Source organism: Pristiophorus japonicus, chromosome 12 (assembly GCF_044704955.1).
Source record: "Pristiophorus japonicus isolate sPriJap1 chromosome 12, sPriJap1.hap1, whole genome shotgun sequence".
NCBI classification, from domain to species: Eukaryota; Metazoa; Chordata; class Chondrichthyes; family Pristiophoridae; genus Pristiophorus; species Pristiophorus japonicus.
The window spans coordinates 38248043-38261497 of NC_091988.1; the positions used below are offsets into that span (position 1 = coordinate 38248043).

At 42.5% G+C, this 13455-nt stretch overlaps 1 protein-coding gene across 4 annotated transcripts in view; it reads left to right on the top strand.

Annotated features, from left to right (window-relative positions):
• Positions 1-13455, top strand: part of LOC139277193 (serine/threonine-protein kinase WNK2-like) — a 218827-nt gene that overhangs the window by 136968 nt on the left and 68404 nt on the right. For 3 of the 4 annotated variants that reach the window (XM_070895317.1, XM_070895318.1, XM_070895321.1), the window contains exons 12-15: positions 4207-4512; positions 5287-5345; positions 13074-13239; positions 13337-13453. In XM_070895317.1, the coding sequence (XP_070751418.1) occupies positions 4207-4512; positions 5287-5345; positions 13074-13239; positions 13337-13453 (648 nt within the window). The remainder of the gene's footprint in view (positions 1-4206; positions 4513-5286; positions 5346-13073; positions 13240-13336; positions 13454-13455) is intronic. The other variant, XM_070895319.1, reaches the window with a different exon arrangement.

Below are 13455 nucleotides of genomic sequence, written 5' to 3' on the forward strand. Positions count from 1 at the left end.
GATCATGCATTTCAGTACCCCATTCCTGCTTTCTCTCCATACCCCTTGATCCCTTTAGCCGTGAGGGCCACATCTTACTCCCTTTTGAATATATCGAACGAACGCCCCAAAACTTTCTGTGGTAGAGAATTCCACTTGCCCACAACTCTGAGTGAAGAAGTTTCTCCTCATCTCTGTCTTAAATGGCTTACCCCTTATCCTTAGACTGTGACCCCTGGTTCTGGACTTCCCCAACATCAGAAACATTCTTCCTGCATCTAACCTGTCCAGTCCCATCAGAATTTTATATGTTTCTATGAGATCCCCTCTCATTCTTCTAAATTCCATTGAATACAAGCCTAGTCAATCCAGTCTTTCTTCATATGTCAGTCCTGCCATCCTGGGAATCAGTCTGGTGAACCTTTGCTGCACTCCCTCAATAGCAGATATGTCCTTCCTCAGATTAGGAGACCAAAACTGTACACAATACTCAAGGTGTGGCCTTACCAAGGCCCTGTACAACTGCAGTAAGATCTCTCTGCTCCTATACTCGAATCCTTTTGCTATGAAGGCTCACATGCCATTCGCCACCTTCACCACCTGCTGCACCTGTATGCCTTCAATGACTGATGTACCATGACACCCAGGTCTCGTTGCACCTCCCCTTTACCAATCTGTCACCATTCAGATAATAATCAGCCCTCCTGTTTTTACCACCAAAGTGGATAACCTCACATCTATCAACATTATACTGCATCTGCCATGTATTTGGCCACTCAGCTAACCTGTCCAAGTCACCCTGCAGCCTCTTAGCATCCTCCTCACAGCTCACACTGCCACCCAGAGTGTCCTCTGCATACTTGGAGATATTACTTTCAATTCCTTCGTCTAAATCATTAATGTATATTGTAAATAGCTGGGGTCCCAGCACTGAACCTTGCGGTACCCCACTAGTCACCACTGTCATTCTGAAAAGCGTCTATAGAATGTTGGAAAATGACCACCAATGCATCCACTATTTCTACGGCCACTTTAAGTACTCTGGGATGCAGACTATCAGGCCCTGGGGATTTATCGGCCTTCAATCCCATCAATTTTCCTAACACAATTTCTCGCCTAATAAGAATTTCCCCTCATTCCTCCTTCTCGCTCGACCCTCGTTCCCCTAGTATTTCCGGAAGGTTATTTGTGTCTTCCTTAGTGAAGACAGAACCAAAGTATTTGTTCAATTGGTCTGCCATTTCCTTGTTCCCCATTATGACTTCACCTGATTCTGACTGTAAGGGACCTACATTTGTCTTCACTAATCTTTTTCTCTTTCATATATCTGTAGAAGCTTTTGCAGTCTGTTTTTACGTTCCCTGCAAGCTTACTCTCACATTTTATTTTCCCCCTCCTAATTAAACCCTTTGTCATCCTCTGCTGAATTCTAAATTTCTTCCAGTCCTCAGATTTGCTGCTTTTTTTGGCCAATTTATATGCCTCTTGGATTTTACACTATCCCTAATTTCCCTTGTAAGCCACGGTTGAGCCACCTTCCCCATTTTATTTTTACGCCAGACAGGGATGTACAATTGTTGAAATTCATCCATGTGATCTATAAACGTTTGCCATTGCCTATCCACCATCAACCCTTTAAATAGCATTCGCCAGTCTATCCTAGCCAATTCATGTCTCATACTGTTGAAGTTACCTTTAAGTTCAGGACTCTAGTCTCTGTATTAACTGTGTCACACTCAATCTTAATGAAGAATTCTACCATATTATGGTCACTCTTCCCCAAGGGGCCTCGCACAACAAGATTGCTAATTAATCCCCTCTCATTACACAACATCCAGTTTAGGATGGCCAGCTCTCTAGTTGTTTCCTCGACACATTGGTCTAGAAAACCATTCCTTATCCATTTCAGGAAATCCTCCACCGCATTGCTACCAGTTTGGTTAGCCCAATCTATATGTAGATTAAAGTCACCCATGATAACTGCTGTACCTTTATTGCGTGCATCCCTAATTTCCTGTTTGATGCCATCCCCAACCTCACTGACTGTTTGGTGGTCTGTACACAACTCCCACTAGCGTTTTCTGCCCTTTGGTGTTCCGCAGCTCTGCCCATACAGATTCCACCTCATCCAAGCTAATGTCCTTCCTTAATATTGCGTTACTCTCCTCTTTAACCAGCAATGCCTTTTCTACCTTTCCTGAATATTGAATACCCTTAAATGTTGAGTTCCCAGCCTTGGTTACCCTGGAGCCATGTCTCTAATCCCAATTACATCATATCCGTTTACTGCTATCTGCGCAGTTAATTCGTCCACCTTATTACGAATGTTCCTCGCATTGAGACATCGCCTTCAGGCTTGTTTTTTTTAAACAGTCTTTGTCCTTTTAGAATTATGCTGTAATCTGGCCCTTTTTGATCTTTGTTTTTGATTTTTCTGCCCTCCATTTTTACTTTTCTCTTTTCTACCTTTTGCTTCTGACCTCATTTTATTTCCCTCTGTCCCCCTGCATAGGTTCCCATCCCCTGTCCTATTCGTTTAAATTCTCCCCAACAGCACAAGCCAACACTCCCCCTAGGACATCAGTTCCAGTCCTGCCCAGGTGCAGACCTCCTGGTTTGTACTGGTCCCACTTCCCCCAGAATCGGTTCTAATGTTCCAGGAATTTGGATCCCTCCCTCTTGCACTATTCCTCAAGCCACATATTCATCTTAACTGTCCTATTTCTACTCTGCCTAGCACGTGGCACTGGTAGCAATCCTGAGATTACTACCTTTTGAGGTGCTACTTTTTAATTTAACTCCTAGCTCCCTTAATTCAGCTTGTAGCACCTCATCCTGCTTTTTACCTATATCCGTTGGTACCTATATGCACCATGACAACTGGCTGTTCGCCCTCCCCCCTCCAGAATGTCCTGCTCTGCTCCGAGTCATCCTTGACCCTTGCACCAGGGAGGCAACATACCATCTTGGCGTCTCGTTTGTGGCTGCAGAAACGCCTATCTATTCCCCTTACAATAGAGTCCCCGACCACTATAGCTCTCCTACTCTCTTTCCTGCCCTCCTGCGCAGCAGAGCCACCTACGGTGCCATGAACTTGGCGACTGCTGCTGCCTTCCCCTCATGAGCCATCTCCCCCAACAGTATCCAAAACGGTGTATCTGTTTTGGAGGGAGATGACCGCAGGAGACCCCTGCACTACCTTCCTTCCACTGCTCTGTCTGATGGTCACCCATTCCCTATCTGCCTCTGTACCCTTTGCTTGCGGTGTGACCAACTCTTAAAAGTGCTATCCACAACATCCTCAGTATCGCGGATGCTCCAGAGTGAATCCACCTGCAGCTCCAGTTCCGCAATGCGGTTTGTCAGGAGCTGCAGCTAGACACACTTCCCGCACACATAGTAGTCAGGGACACTTGAAGTGTCCCTGATTTTCCACATAGCGCAGGAGGAGCATGGCACGGCACTGTGCTCAACTGGCATGACTTAACCCTTAAATTACTTAATTTGACAACAATGACAAAGGTTTCCTACTGATAAAAAGAAAAAAGATAAAGAAAAAAGAAAAACTACTCACCAATCAGCCAGCCAATCACTTACCCTCTTGGCTGTGATGTCACACTTCGATTACTTTTTACTTCTTTGGGTTACTTCCTGCCTCTGCTGCAGCTTGCTGCTCCCTCTCTGCCGCTGCAGCTTGCTGCTCCCTCTCTGCCGCTGCAGCTTGCTGCTCCCTCTCTGCCGCTGCAGCTTGCTGCTCCCTCTCTGCCGCTGCTTGCTGTCAGCTGCCGCCCTTTATAGTCCCGCTCTGCTGCCGACCACCTCTCGTTGCTGCTCCCTCTCTGCTGCTGCTCGCTATCAGCCGCCGCCCTTTGTAGTCCCGCTCTGCCGCTGTCCACCTCTCGCGATGCTGTTCCCTCTCTGCCGCATGATGAGACTTATCAAAAAATTTATGCAAGGCTACTTTGTCGAAATGTGTAAAGTTTAAAGGTTACAACATAGTAAAATAAAAGAATTGCAGTAGCATAAATATGATTGTTTGCTGAGGCTTGAGTTAAATTCATTGAGGTTATTAATGTACAGGAATGAATTTAGATTCTAAATTCTGTTTTTTGGGTTCTGTAACAATTCCACTAAAGAACAAACTTCCTCAATGAAATATATGTACTTCAGATCAAATATACTGTTTTTGAATAACACTGACTAATTAAAAATGACAATTATTTGCAGATGGTCATTCCACAAGTTTCAGTTCACTATTCGGTTGAAATAGGAGTTCCGCCTCAAACACAGCAGATACCACTTATGCCAGTGCAGCCTTTAGTTTTGCCACCACCTCTGCAAATCCAGGCTGAAACTTCTCCAGCAACTGGTACTTTCTACACTGAACGACGAATACAAGTGCAATCCAGTGGTCTCCCACATTCAGTGCAACAGACAATGCCAATGCAAGACAATATTCCTCAGTCGTTAAGCCAACAGAACAAAGATACTTCCTCGTCCGCTATGCAGATCTCTACTGATATTTGTCAAAGTGTACGTCTAAATTTTGTTATTGGCGATACCAATTTGAAGCCTGTAGTTTACAATTGCTTGTTTGTGGGTGATGCAGTGACCCAAATAAGCCAAGATGCTTTATTCTGTTCCATGTAGTACCAAAGATTCTACTAGGAGCAATGCATTTCTCCATGCTTGCCTCTCATGGCTTGCATCATTACTTGACCAAGAAAGGAAGTAACATCTGTTTCTTGGAGGCATATTTGAGTGCTGAAGTTTCCCATTTTTCAGATCCTCTCCTCCCATGGCGAAGCATCTTGTTAATTCTTGTGGACTTCCTGATGAAAGTTATTACGTGATGGAAATTCGGAATTTTTGTTAGGAATTACTGGAGGAATTCTGCATCCTACCACTTGAGTCAGCATGCTAAATCAGTTTGCTTTTCCAATTGTTCTTTAAACTGAACACCTATTTTATTTAAAAAAAAAATTATGTACACTAATTTTTATGGACGCAAGTATATGTAGAATCCAATGGATGATGGTCTAAGGGAGGAACTGGGTGGTGCACTGAGTTAGTCTACTATTTGTTTTCTTTGTTTGGACTTCAACTGCATTGTTGTGGAAACATAGCCAGTCACAAAGTACTAAAGTTAGCAAAAACTGTATCCTTGAATGATCCTTTCTCTGCATTTTTTTTAATTGTACTAGAGTTTGTGAAATTACTGAGGCTCTAAATAAAGCTTTTTAAAATGTTTGAAATCTTGAAAGACCTTGAATTATTGCATTAAACATTTCTTGTTTCTATAAACAGGAGATTCATCCTCAGCAAGATAAACAGCAGACAACAACATGTAGTGGCTATTGTGATAAGTAAGTAATGTGACATTAGGTGTAATATTAACTCTTTTAAGGAGGAGGTAGTCTAGGGGAGTTATTTCATTCAAACTGCTCTTTCGTAAATGCAAAAAAGATAAACAAGGTAAAAATTATGTTGACTTTAAAAAAAAAAAAATGTTTTTTTTCAAGAATGTCATATCTTTAATTGTCACTGGGTAATGTCCTTTGCTTCCATGAGAAACTATAGAGCTGCAAACTCATAGTGAAAGAGGAGGTAGTGGAGATACTGGATGGGATAAAAATTGATAGAGGAGGACTAGAAAGGCTGGTTGTACTAAAAGTAGATAAGTCACCAGGACCGGATGGCATGCATCCTATGATACTGAACAAAGTTAAGGTGAAAATCGTGGAGCTAGTGGTGCCAAAGGACTGAAGAATTGCAAATGTTACACCCTTGTTTAAAAAGGGTGTAAGGATAAATCCAGCAACTATAGGTCGGTCAGTTTAACCTTTGGTAGTGGGAAAGCTTTTAGAAATGATAATCAGAGACAAAATTAACAATCACTTAGACAAGTCTGGATTAATTAAGGAAAGCCAGCATGGATTTGCTAAATGCAAATCATGTTTAACTAACTTGATCGAATTTTTTGATGAGGTATCAGAGAGGGTTGATGAGGGTAATGCGATTAACGTGGTGTACATGAGCTTCCAAAAGGCATTTGATAAAATGCCACATAATAGGCTTGCCAGCAAAGTTGAAGCCCCGTGGAATAAAAAGGACTGTGGCAGCATGGATATGAAATTGACCAAGTGACGGGAAACAAAGAGTCGTGGTGAACAGTTGTTTTTCGGACTGGAGGGAGGTATACAGTGGTCCACAAGGGCCGGTACTAGGACCAGTGCTTTTCTTTATATAATATATACATATATATAATTAATGACTTGGGTGTACAATGCACAATTTCAAAATCTGCAGATGACAAAAAACTTGGAAGGACAGTGATAAACTTCAAGAAGACACAGGCTGCTGAAATGGGCAGACATGTGGCAGATGAAATTTAACACAGAAAAGTGCGAAGTGATACATTTTGGTCGGAAGAATGAGGAGAGGCGATATAACCAAAAGGGTACAATTCTAAAGGAGATGCATGAACAGAGAGACCTGGGGGATATGTGCACAAATCGTTGAAATTGGCAGGGCAGGTTGAGAAAGCGGTTACAAAAGCATATGAGATCCTGAGATTCATAAATAGAGGCATAAGAATACAAAAGCAAGGAAGTTATGATGAACCTTTATAAAACACTAGTTTGGCCTCAAATGGAGTATTGTGTCCATTTCTGGGCACCACACTTTAGGAAGGATGTGAAGGCCTTGGATAGGGTGCAGGAAAGATTTGCAAGAATGGTTCCAAGGATGAGAAAATTCAGCTACATGGATAGACTAGAGAAGCTGGGGTTATTCTCCTTGGAGTAGAGATGGTTGAGAGGAGATTTGGTAGAGGTATTCAAAACCATAAGGGGTCTAGACAGAGTAGATAGAGAGAAACTGTTCCCATTGGCAGAAGGGTCAAGAACCAGAGGACACAGATTTATGATGATTGGCAAAAGAACCAAAGGCAACATGAAAAACTTTTTTACGCAGCAAGTGGTTAGGATCTGGAATGTACTGCCTGAAAGGGTGGTGGAGGCAAATTCAATCGTGGCTTTCAAAAGGGAGTTGGAATAGAGTACAAAAGCAGGGAAGTTATGCTCAAACTTTACAAAACACCGGAAAGGCCTCAACTGGAAAATTGTGTTCAATTCTTAGGGCCACACTCCAGGATGGATGTCAAGGCCTTGGAGAGTGTGCAGAGGAAATTTACTAGAATGGTTCCAGGATTCAGGGACTTCAGTTATGTGGAGAAGCAGGGATTGTTCTCCTTGGAGGAGAGAAGCTTAAGAGGAGATTTGATAGAGGTGTTCAAAATCATGAAGCGTTTCGATTAAATAAAGAAAAACTGTTTTCAGTGGCAGGAGGGTCGGTAACCAGAGGACACAGACCTAAGGTAATTGGCAAAAGAACCAGAGGCGACAAGGAAGCACTTTCATAGAATCATTGAAAATTACGACGTGGAAGGAGGCCATTCAGCCCATCGTGTCTGTGCCAGTTGCAAAAAAGTTACCCAGTCTAACACCACCTTCCAGCACTAGGTTACGGCTCTTTTAAGTGCTCTTCCAAGTACCTTTTAAATGTGATGAGGATTTCTGCCTCTACCATCCTTTCAGGCAGAGTTCCAGACCCCCAACACCGTCTGGGTGAAGAAATATTTCTTCTTCTCCCCTCTAATCCTTCTACCAATTACTTTAAATCTATGCCCCCTGGTTATTGACCCCTCTGCTAAGGGAAATAGGTCCTTCCTTTCTAGGCCCCTTATAATTTTATGCACCTCAATTAAATCAGCTAAAGTTTTCCAGTCCTGGCAACATCCTCGTAAATCTCCTGCATCCTTCCTTTAATGTGGTGATCAGAACTGCAAGCAGTACTCAAGCTGTGGCCTAACTAATGTATACAGTTCTAGAATAACTTCCTTGCTCTTGTAATCTATGCCATGGTTAATAAAGGAAAGCATTCTGTATGCCTTTTTATCTAATTGATCTGTCCTGCTACCTTTAAGGATCTGTGGACATGTACTCCAAGGTCCCTTTCTTCTTCCACACCTTTCAGTATCCTCCCATTTATTGTGTATTCCCTTGCCTTGTTGCTCCTCCTCAAATGCATTACCTCACACTTTTCTGGATTGAATTCCAATTTCCACTTTTCTGCCCAACTAACCAGTTCATCGATATCCTCCTACAGTCAGGAGCTTTCCTCCTCTCTCTCAACCACATGGCCAATTTTTGTATCAACTGCAAATTTCTTTATCATGCCCCCTACATTTAAGTCTAAAAGCTGGACTTTCGGCACATCATTGCCCATTTAGCGCCCATATAAGAGCTGAGATGCAGGCTATTGCCCATGTTTGCTGAAAAGTGGAAACTAGTGCCCGATTATAGTCCATTTATTGTCGGAACGGCTGAATGAGCTGCACCGCCCGGCCTACTTTATAAAATAAAAATGACGTCATCCTCGTGCAAGGCCGAGACTAATGCTCATAATGGAAACTTCCGCCCGATTATGGCCCAGATTATCACTGAGTGCTACTTTCGGCATTTCACCCAAATGATCACTGGCCCAAATGCGGCACTACGGGGAGGATCTATAGCAAAAGGCTGTCAGGAGAATTAATTTGTGAGTGATTTTAAGGGCCTTTTTCACTCTTATCAATCATCTAATCGCTTTGTATTTGTAGAGGACAAATTAAGGGCATTTATCGCGATTTATAGTGATGGGGGGGCTGTAATTTCTCAAGCAGTATTGATCACTAATCACATGTTGCAGAATAGAAATGGGAGAATAAAATGAGAAGTTACATACTAGTATATTGCTGTAATGTCAGGATTAATGAACAAAATGTTGAATCATTGTGGGTGGAGATTAGAGATAGTAAGGGGGAAAAAAAATCACTGGTGGGCGTAGTTTATAGGCCCCCAAATAATAACTTCACGGTGGGGCGGACAATAATCAAGGGAATAATGGAGGCATGTGAAAAAGGAACGGCAGTAATCATGGGGGATTTTAACCTACATATCAATTGGTCAAATCAAATCGCACGGGGTAGCCTGGAGGAGAAATTCATAGAATGCATATGGGATTGTTTCTTAGAACAGTATGTTACAGAACCTACAAGGGAGCAAGCTATCTTAGATCTGGTCCTGTGTAATGAGACAGGAATAATAAACGATCTCCTCGTAAAAGATCCTCTCAATGAGTGATCACAGTATGGTTGAATTTGTAATACAGATTGAGGTTGATGAAGTAATGTCGCAAACAAGCGTTCTATGCTTAAACAAAGGGGACTACAGTGGGATGAGGGCAGAGTTGGCTAAAGTAGACTGGGAACACAGACTAAACGGTGGCACAATTGAGGAACAGTGGAGGACTTTTAAGGAGCTCTTTCATAGTGCTCAACAAAAATATATTCCAGTGAAAAAGAAGGGCGGTAAGAGAAGGGATAACCAGCCGTGGATAACCAAGGAAATAAAGTAGAGTATCAAATTAAAAACCAATGCGTATAAGGTGGCCAAGGTTAGTGGGAAACTAGAAGATTGGGACAATTTTAAACGACAGCAAAGAATGACTAAGAAAGCAATAAAGAAAGGAAAGATAGATTACGAAAGTAAACTTGCGCAAAACATAAAAACAGATAGTAAAAGCTTTTACCGATATATAAAACGGAAGAGAGTGACTAAAGTAAATGTTGGTCCCTTAGAAGATGCGAAGGGGGATTTAATAATGGGAAATGTGGAAATGGCTGAGACCGTAAACAATTATTTTGCTTCGGTCTTCACAGTGGAAGACACAAAAACCATGCCAAAAATTGCTGGTCACGGGAATGTGGGAAGGGAGGACCTTGAGACAATCACTATCACTAGCGGGGTAGTGCTGGACAGACTAATGGGACTCAAGGTAGACAAGTCCCCTGGTCCTGATGAAATGCATCCCAGGGTATTAAGAGAGATGGCGGAAGTTATAGCAGATGCATTCGTTATAATCTACCAAAATTCTCTGGACTCTGGGGAGGTACCAACAGATTGGAAAGCAGCTAATGTAACGCCTCTGTTTTTAAAAAAAAAAAGGGGGGCAGACAAAAGGCAGGTAACTATAGGCCGGTTAGTTTAACATCGGTAGTGGGGAAAATGCTTGAAACTATCATTAAGGAAGAAATAGCGGGACATCTAGATAGGAATAGTGCAATCAAGCAGACGCAACATGGATACATGAAAGGGAAATCATGTTTAACTAATTTACTGGAATTCTTTGAGGATATAAGGAGCATGGTGGATAGAGGTGTACCGATGGAAGTGGTGTATTTAGATTTCCAAAAGTCATTCGATAAGTTGCCACACAAAAGGTTACTGCAGAAGATAAAGGTACGTGGAGTCAGAGGAAATGTATTAGCATGGATCCAGAATTGGCTGGCGAACAGAAAGCAGAGAGTCGGGATAAATGGGTCCTTTTCGGGTCGGAAATCGGTGGTTAGTGGTGTGCCACAGGGATCGGTGCTGGGACCACAACTGTTTACAATATACATAGATGACCTGGAAGAGGGGACACAGTGTAGTGCAACAAAATTTGCAGATGATACAAAGATTAGTGGGAAAGCGGGTTGTGTAGAGGACACAGAGAGGCTGCAAAGAGATTTAGATAGGTTAAGCGAATGGGCTAAGGTTTGGCAGATGGAATACAATGTCGGAAAATGTGAGGTCATCCACCTTGGGAAAAAAAAACAGTACAAGGGAATATTATTTGAATGAGGAGAAATTACAACATGCTGCAGTGCAGAGGGACCTGGGGGTCCTTGTGCATGAATCCCAAAAAGTTAGTTTGCAGGTGCAGCAGGTAATCAGGAAGGCGAATGGAATGTTGGTCTTCATTGCGAGGGGGATGGAGTACAAAAGCAGGGAGGTCCTGCTGCAACTGTACAGGGTATTGGTGAGGCCGCACCTGGAGTACTGCATGCAGTTTTGGTCACCTTACTTAAGGAAGGATATACTAGCTTTGGAGGGGGTACAGAGACGATTCACGAGGCTGATTCCGGAGATGAGGGGGTTACCTTATGATGATAGATTGAGTAGACTGGGTCTTTATTCGTTGGAGTTCAGAAGGATGAGGGGTGATCTTTTTGAAACATTTAAAATAATGAACGGGATAGACAAGATAGAGGCAGCGAGGTTGTTTCCACTGGTCGGGGAGACTAGAACTAGGGGGCACAGCCTCAAAATACGTGGGAGCCAATTTAAAACCGAGTTGAGAAGGAATTTCTTCTCCCAGAGGGTTGTGAATCTGTGGAATTCTCTGCCCAGGGAAGCAGTTGAGGCTAGCTCATTGAATGTATTCAAATCACAGATCGATAGATTTTTAACCAATAAGGGAATTAAGGGTTATGGGGAGCGGGCGGGTAAGGGGAGCTGAGTCCACGGCCAGATCAGCCACGATCTTCTTGAATGGCGGAGCAGGCTCGAGGGGCTAGATGGCCTACTCCTGTTCCTAATTCTTATGTTCTTATGTAATATTAATCATGAATTTTTGCCCCCTCTGGTCCACAGTACAAGTAGAAGCCAAACTAGGGTATATCATCCCATGAGGAAGAAATGGAGTTCACCTCAGTTGGCTGATCGATTTTATTTTATAAAGCAACAGGGGCTAGAATAAAAGATTCTGTAATGTTTTTGATGGGGATCAGGTCCCCTGTTCTCACTGTCAATTCTTATGGGAAAAGTTCTTTGCCTGGAAAAAAAACGCGCATGCACAGAACGGCTGTTGCTATGGATGCCAGCCTTGCATGACTGAATACATCGCTAAGGCCCATTTCACATCGCTAAGGCTATCGCCCAAATTAAAAAGGCGAAACTAGCCCCAAATCAATAATATATACTACAAAAAGTAAGGGACCGAGTACTGTGGAACCGCACTGGAAACAAAACTTCTTCACAAAAACTCCCCTCAACCATTAGCTTTTTGCATCCTCCCACTGAGCCAATTTTAGATCCGATTTGCTACTCTCCCTTGCATCCCATAGGCTTTTTTGATCAGCCTACCATGTGGAACCTTGTCCAAAAGCCTTGCTAAAATCTAAAATTTGATGTGCTTTAATATATTACGTGCTACATATACCCCGCGGTACATAAAACAGTGAATGATGACCTTAAGCATACCCCGCAGTACAGCAAATAGCGACTGATAGCCTTTAGTATACCCTCTGGTACATATAACCGTGAATGATGGGCTTCAGGATAGTCGTCAGCGCATCAAAAAGTGAATTATTGGCTTCAGTATATTCCTCAGTACAGAAAACATTGCATGCTAGGCTGTCGTATACCATTCAGTTCATTAAAGACTTTCATATACTCCTCTACATTGAACAGTGAATGTTAGGATTTAGTATACTCCTCGGAAAGGGTCGAGAACCAGAGGATACAGGTGATTGGCAAAAGAACCAAAGGCGACATGAGGAAACACTTTTATGCAGCAAGTGGTTAGGATCTGGAAAGCACTGCCTGAAAGGGTGGTGGAGGCAGATTCAATCATAGCTTTCAAAAGGGAATTGGATCAGTACCTGAAGGAAAAATAATTGTAGGGCTACGGGGAAAGGACAGGGAAGTGGAACTCACTGAAGTGCTCTTGCAGATAAAGCTGGCATGAGCTCGACGGGACGAATGGCCTCCTGTGCTGTAACCATTCTATGAACTACAGATTGCCTGAGACTTGGTTCAGTTCCATGACCATGAACTCTGCCAAGTACTATGCAACTCCCAACTGGCAAATTTTTTTTTTTTACACATGTGCAGATCAGCTCTTAGTTGGGGTTTGAAGTCCTGGTTAGCATTGTGCTCAATGGGGGTTATCCCTGTTGATATCAGAGAGCAGCCTAACAAAGACAGAGTAAGCATCTCACATTGCCCTACAGATAAGGAAAATAATATTGTTATCTGTATAGTTTTTAACCATAAAATAGGGTAGTACATGGGAACCGAACTTCCATTTTAAGGAATCCTAGCAAAGTGGCTTTGGGTTAAGCAAAATACAAATAAAATAAGAATGGCGGACACTAGGATTAGATTCTTGTTTCTGCAGTACACATGACCTTAACACATTACATTTTTTTGATAATTTTCCTCCAGTGTATATTCTGATGCTGCTTCAGGAAAAGAGATGAGTGATGGATACGAAGGAATTCAAACCAGTGGGAAGCAGGAGAGCAAAAGTGCAAGGAAGCATCATAGGAGATCTACACGCACACGTTCACGTCAAGAAAAGGCTAATAAGTCAAAGCTGACAATTCTTAATGTGAGTATTTGAAAACTTTCTTGTGTAAAAAGCATGACCTGACAATTAGTAGATTGAATTATCTTGAGTGCACAACTGATCATTCACTTTCTTAAAGGTTTCGAATGTAGGAGATAAAATGGTAGAATGCCAACTGGAAACTCATAATCACAAAATGGTAACCTTTAAATTTGATTTGGATGGTGATGCTCCAGATGAAATAGCAAATTACATGGT